The sequence below is a fragment of the Pygoscelis adeliae genome, unplaced genomic scaffold (assembly GCF_000699105.1).
Source record: "Pygoscelis adeliae isolate BGI_AS28 unplaced genomic scaffold, ASM69910v1 Scaffold114, whole genome shotgun sequence".
Classification (NCBI taxonomy): domain Eukaryota; kingdom Metazoa; phylum Chordata; class Aves; order Sphenisciformes; family Spheniscidae; genus Pygoscelis; species Pygoscelis adeliae.
Window position 1 is genome coordinate 3,572,522 of NW_008824587.1, and position 7,026 is coordinate 3,579,547.

At 50.7% G+C, this 7,026-nt stretch overlaps 1 protein-coding gene across 1 annotated transcript in view; it reads left to right on the plus strand.

Annotated features, from left to right (window-relative positions):
- The first annotated feature begins 6 nt into the window (after nucleotides 1-6).
- FAM78A (family with sequence similarity 78, member A) overlaps nucleotides 7-7,026 on the plus strand; it is a 12,761-nt gene continuing 5,741 nt past the window's right edge. Inside the window, 2 exon segments of the mRNA XM_009322081.1 lie at nucleotides 7-650; nucleotides 653-927. Of these exon segments, the coding sequence (XP_009320356.1) occupies nucleotides 597-650; nucleotides 653-927 (329 nt within the window). The 5' untranslated portion in view covers nucleotides 7-596.

Below are 7,026 nucleotides of genomic sequence, written 5' to 3' on the forward strand. Positions count from 1 at the left end.
AAAATCCCCGAAGCCCTGAGAGCGCTGGCGGAGGAGCCGCCGACATCGGCGATCTGGCTACTTTTTGCATTTTCCACCCGCCGTTTCTTTCTGTTATTATTGTAATTTTGTGCGAAAGGAAGTTATGAACAACTGCAAGTCAGGAAGTGGAAATCCACACCGGTTGTGACAAGCTGGGGCTAAAAACTATTTCATTATTTATATAGATGTGTCTATCAACATTCTGCTTTTCATCCAAAGAATAAAGGGAAATACCGGCTAGTCCTATGTTTGACGGTGAATGACAGACCGCATCTGAGGAAAGGAAGGACTAAATATATCAGCTAAGAACACCACCGTTATTTATTGAACTCAAGAGACCTTTTTTTAACCCAAAGACTGTTTGAGCGAAAGATTTAATGGGTCACTAAAAGGGGGAAAAAGGTTTTAAAGGCCCTTTTGCTTCTGAAGTGCAGCTAACCTCAAAATAGGAGCAGTACTTGTAAGACAGATACTCAAATTAAGGCTTTACATGATGAATTTTCTATCCTATGGATATCAGTTTTGAGATTACAAACCAAGAAGATCTGTAATTGATCTAGCACCAGATAATTTCAATGCCTAATATTCCCCAGGATTGCTGGAGTACCCTAGGAGCTGTGTCGGACTGTATTCGGGGTATGCCATGGGCTGTATTCAGAGTATTAGCTGCAAATCCAAAGTTTTCCGGGAAAGTATTTCAGTGATTGAAGTCAAAGCCTCCATCGATCCCATTCCCACCAGCATCGACGAGTCCTCCAGCGTGGTCCTGCGCTACCGGACCCCTCACTTCCGAGCCTCTGCGCAAGTGTTGGTGCCCCCTATTCCCAAGAAGGAGACCTGGATCGTGGGCTGGATCCAGGCTTGCAGCCACATGGAATTTTACAATCACTACGGAGAACAGGGAATGTAAGTATTTCCAAGAGCGCGTGCGAGCGGGTGCGGGTGCGTTTGCCGAGCGGGAAGAGCGAGCGGGAGGACCATGGCCCGGCTGGGAAATACTGGATTAAGCCAAAAATTATAATCCAGTTGGTTTGATTTTAAAACCCAGCTCTCCTGAAACTTAACAGGACTTTCTCATACGTTTAAAATACAGGAGAGCTTGTCCCTGCCCTTTTGAAGGAGTAGGTGTTCTCTTCTAATGGGAATGTGCCCAAGCCCTAACCAAAACCCACTTGTTCTGTTAGGAACCCAAAAGCAATACTGTATTTCACAACAGCTTTTGAGCAGCGCTGGAGATCCTGAAATCCCAGGTCAGCCCTGCCACGACAGGCACCCCTGTTTTGATACCCGTTTTACATGAGGGGTTCCCCGACCGTCAGCTCCTCTCTTCGGCATCCCTCCCCATCCCTCCCGGGGTAAAACCGCGCGTTGAGCAGCCCCAGAGAAACCTGAGGGCTGACACTTGTGACACGGTGCCGTCTCCAGCGTGCTCTACTGCTGCTGCAGTGGGCCATGGCTGTGAGCTCCATACCCCACCAGCTCTGGGAGCAGACTTCAACGTCACAGGAGGAATCCTGCTTGCTTTGCCCACGGTAGCAGGCAGCCCACAGGGGAAGAACAAGATGGATTTAACCCACTGATCATTAAACCCTTTGCATCACCTTGGAGGAGGGTGAAAATTTCACATTACCCTCCTTTTGGGTAATGTAAAGGTGGGAATATATGGGTATATATGTAGGGCAGGGGGAATCTAGGGGCTGTTTGCACACCAAAAACCCCGTGTTACTGGTCAGACAGTCATAGTGAGACAGGAATGAGTCAGATTGAAATGTCACCTCCCTACTCTGAGAAGTCATCTCTCTCCAGTCCCCCACCAGTTTGTTCACCAAACGTTCTTACAGGCTTTGGCCCCGTAGTTAAATCAGCAACAGCACCTGATCTCCAAATGCCTGCACAGAACAGCAATTCTGCAACTCACGGTGCTGGGCAGCACCGGGTGCAGCCTCCCGGTGCAGCAGAGATCTGTCTGTCCAGCCACGGGGACAAAACTTGACCGCAGAGCCCAGTGCTGGTAGATGATTTGGTGACTGGAGGCGCTGATGCTGCCCGGTCTCTGGGGCAAGGGAGAAAGGACGGGAAGGTCAGGTTTAAGCAACCCTCCCGTCTGCTCATCCCGAGTGCCCTGTGTCAGGGGGATGCCGGCTCAGCCCTTCAAGGGTCATTCTGGGTGGCTTAGAAAAAGGTGAATGAGGAGGGCTGAGGGAGGATGGGAACACGGAGTAGGGCTGGAGAGCAGGACAGACTCTGACTTAATGCAGCGCCTTCCTGAAGGCCTGAACATCTGCACGCACGCCCCGGCCCTTCTTCCCTCCCTTCTGCCTGTAAGCCCAGATGAGGACACGGGTTCAGCATCTCGGACGTAAAGCGAATACGTGTTGTAGGATGTGGACCAGAGGGAAGGGCACGCCGAGGAGCAGCAGCCGTAAGTGGCGGACTGTCCCCCGCTTCTGTCCCCACATCCCCTCTCTGCTCAAGCAGAAGGTGCCTTGAGAAGCAAACTAGCACCTGGCAAACACCAGCAATGAGGCTCAGCAAGGGAGAAGACCAGCTTATCTTGATCTTAAAAGTACTTACAACAGGCCTGAAATCTGAAGGCTTTTTGGCTCCAGCACCATCTCTAGCAAGGACAATTTGTTGCTCGGATGTTCCCAATTCCAGGCCTTTAGGATTTGCATGTGTAATTCTCGGGCTCATTTAGAAATCCTGTCTTTAGCAACCAGCTGCAAAGGAAAACAGAAAAGTCCACTGTATATAAATACAGCTCACATCCACCGAAATAAAGAGGACTGGGCAGAGCTATTCCGCCAGTGCTGCTGTGGGCTGCAGACCTCGATGTGTCTTTTTATTTCTCTGCACCTGAGTTTCCTTGTGTTTAAGATGAGGACTTGGTACGGTCTTCCCTTGCTGGAATGCTCTGAGACAAAAAAAGTTGTATCTACAAGCTAAGTGCTGTAAACAGGTAGTCAGAATTAAACACTGCAGCTACGTAGGAGAGCTATTAGCCAGAAAATCATGGAAACAAAGATTTCTTTTTCCCTAGGAGGTTCATTGACATTTAACTGATATATATATAAAAAAAAAAAAAAGAGTTACCCAAACATAAGTAGGAATTGGTCGGCTCCTCCACTCTCTATAGACCCGTTGCCATCTGAAAGCTATAAATAAAGGCGTTTGGGAGGAAAGGCCTCTCTTAATGCCATTGAAACATGCTCTTGGAAGACCTTTACATAGAGAGGGACAGGACACAAACCTAGCTGAAAGGATGGGCCAAGCCTTTAGCTGGTGTAACTCAATGTAATCCCACTGACCTCCACGGAGCTGCGTTGATTTATGCCAACGGAGTATTTGTCCCAACTTTCCATGATGAAGAGACACCGCTGCGACATACGTATTTTTAATCACTGTGGTGACAGGCAAACAGAAAACTCCAAATAATAAAAAAGATCAGTCGGTCAGTTGGAGCATCGATACTTACAGCAGGCTTTGGACTAGTTTTTCACTGTTACGCTCCGAAGTTGTTAGCTGTGTATAAGGTGGCCATTACGTTGAGGGTAGAAACAGCTGAGAAATACTGGAGCAGATGGAACTGTGCATAACGCTCCTAGAGGGATGTTAGCTACAGAGGGGATCATTTCGACACACGCGTTTAAAGTGGCACTGACAATTCTGGGGCTAAATGCAGCGTTTTTAAATGTAAAGGAAAATAATTAAAGCTCAGATAACGCGTAAACGCTGGCATTATTTTACATGCAAGTCAGAAGATGCTGCTGCCAACATGAAAACCCCCAGCATGAGGATGTGGATGTGCTCTCTGACCACCCCCCGCCCCCCCAGCCCTGCAGAACCAGGGCAAACTCCCGCTCGGCCCCGTGGCTGGTATTACTGCTCCCCCTGAGCAGGGTTTTACCCTGTACCCTTAGGGAAGGACGGCGGCTGTGCAGTGGGAGGCATCAGGATCAGGCCACAGAGCTCTGACCTGTGCAGGACACGCTGGACCAAGTCACCGCTGGGATCTCCTGGGGCGGGTGCTGGTTTCTGCACCCCGTTGTGCAGCACCTGCTGGGACCCATGTCAGCGGCTGGGCAACGCCAGAATGGCATTATCCAGCCTTGTTTCTTCATCTCCATGGAGATGCGCAAGAAGCCGTGCAGATGGAGAGATGCAAAACAGAGAGATAAATAGATCGGAGTTTGAATACGATCAGCCAAGAATCTGGAGAAGTTTCAGGTAGATATTTCTCCCCAGGAGGACCCGATGGGGCAGCTGGGCAGCATTACATCATCCCTTTACGTTACCAGGCATCTCTCTCTTGCGAGATTAAATCTTCCATGCCCTGCAGCAGAGACACAGTGAACTCAAGAAATCGACTTGTCAAGAGAATAAACCCCTCAGTCCTTGGGAGGGAAAACACAATCAAAAGCAGATTTACCGAAGGAAAAAAAAAAAAAGGTTACGCTTTCCATGGGAAGCGAAGGGAGGTCAGTTCACCATGGGAATTTACGGAGATACCCCTCCAGGGGTTTAGAGGAAAAGGCTTCGCTGCCCTGATGTGGCCCCTGGCCCTTACCTGCGCTGTAAGCACGCACCTTAGCCCAGTTAAATAGGTTGTCCACTCTGCCTGAGCCTGCTCAGCTAAACCAGCAGAAATTAGTCCCTTTTGCTTAATGCCAGTTTTCTGCTAGTTTTACTCCCTGAACCGGTGTGCATCAAACCGCTGCTGGTTCAAGAGACGAGGCAGGAACATGCAGCTGGAGGATGGGGGGAAGAGGGACCACAGCAGCGTGGCTCTGACAGATGGGCAACATCATCTTAAATTTCCTCCCTGTTCTTCGCTATAACCCTGGCTTGAATTGCTTGGTGTGCCGGACTAGGTGAGAGAGACACCGTAAAGGACAATTTAAAATTAAGCAGCTCTGAATATCAGGTTTTCTTTCTTTCAGCCAGTCACCAGCACAGGTGCAGCGGCGGAGGGAGGCAGGTAGGAGCGGAGATGTGAAATACCCGAGACGGCTTTTCGTTGCGCCCACACATTGCGCTGGTACCTGCACCGAGCACGGTCTGCGTCTGAAGGGGGCTTCTCTTATTTAGGGAGCTGGTGGAAAGGAAGGGTGTTGGAAAGCGCAAGGTCATGCAAGTCCATCTGGCCTGTGACTAATTAGGAGCTGGCTTTAAGGAATTGGGGCTGAGGATGCAATAGTGCCCGATGCCTGTCTGAAAAGGTTAACTGAATATACCTGTGTCCCTGCTGGATGCACAGGGCTGGAGGCTGCTGTGCTTGGATTTGCTGTCACTGCACAGGCCGCTGCAGTGATTGCTTTGGTTTGTGCTGTGGGGCAGCCATCTGGAGGGCTCGGGATAAGCTGGGGGCTTCATTTCGTGTGAGAGAATAGGAAGAAACGTATCTGAATGAGAACTAGGAGGCTAAAACCTACGTAAAGCTGCTTGGCTCTCAGCAGCAGGGCTACAGTTGTGCCACAAGAAATAGCTCGAAGTTCCTTCTCCTGGTAGCAAGAAGACATTTGTTAAGAGAGGCTTGTTGGCAGCTCCAGTCTCTGGTGATGCCCGTACTGACTCTGAAGGTTTCAGAAACAGCAGAAACAAGCTTGTCAGTATTAGAAGCCAGAATCTACTGATTTTGGAGCCGATCAGCTATAGTGAATCCATGAAAGCAGATAGGTTGGTTTCTTTTCATGCCTCTTCCCTGCTGTTGTCAGCGAAGTGTTTACTGGGCACTTTCTGGTCTTTCCTTGGCTCGACACCACCACGGAAAGATGCTGATGCAGCCAAAGATCATTCCACAGCGTTCTTTCCAAAATCATCCAACAGGGCAGTTGTTGGCATATTATTTAACACAGACATACTATGCAAGCAAAGGCTACTCACCTGGCTGGCACACAGGCTTTGCTGCAGCAGCAGGCGAGGGGCAACCCCCGCCAGCAGCAACCATTGTGCAGCCTCTGTTTTTGCTCCAGTCATGGGATCATCATAAGGCCTCATTTTTCTTCTCATTACTAAGATGCGCAGATAAAGCGTGACGGTTTTGAAACCCCAGGGTTAACCACACTCGCTAGAATTAGGCCCAGTGTGCTCCATGAAGAAACACGGGCCAGTTTCTTCTTCCCCGTTCCTGCCCACGCCTTCTCTTAAGCAGGGTGCACTTCTGAGCCACCCTGAGCGCAGCCACGCTGCTCGCGAGCACGCTCAGCTTTGCGACGGGGTTTCTCGGGCTCTGCAGGCAGCATCCTGCCTTCAGCGACCTGCCCGGGCCCTGGCACAGCTCCACCTTTTTGCTCTCGTTTGAACCCTGGGCAAATCCCAAGAGGGTCCTGCAATTCTGTACCGGTCTGGGGTCAGATACGTCTACTGGGAACGAAGATGGGGACAAGCAGATCTTAGTTGACCTGCAGTTTCTGAGCATCCTCCACCAGATTCTCCTGCCATTCGCCCACCAGCCTCTGATCCGAGTAGGCTGGAACAGCCCAGGGGGTTATCAGCCTCTTGTAGCATCTCAGGTCCCGGTCTGGCACCTCCACGGCCGCAGAGATGCTGTGGCTGCACCTTAGCACCACGCCTGTCACAGAGTGAACCGCCAAGAAATTGTGACATCTCATCCCCGGGTGACAGCCAAGCTGAGTACCGGCCACTGTCTGAATGGAAAGTAATCCTAAACCATCTGCTGAAAGGGAGAGAAAGAGCCCCCAGATGGTGTTTCAGAGCCGGGCTGTGCGGCAGGGAGGAGGTGGGGGGCTGCAGAGCACGACCTCCGCTCATCTGCCCACCGAGGGCTGAGTTCATCCAACATCCCCAGAGCTTTTCCCTTCTCAGCTCTCCCTGAAGAGGGGAGGGGGGGACGGTGGGCCAGGATGACTCCGATTTAGAGAGCAGAGCTTATAAACATCTCTCCGGTGGCCGGGGGTCCTGGCAGGACTGCTCAGGGATCTCCTTTTGGCTGCCTTCGCTAAAAATTTTCTTCCAGGGAAAGGACTCCCTCTGCCTGCTGGCTAT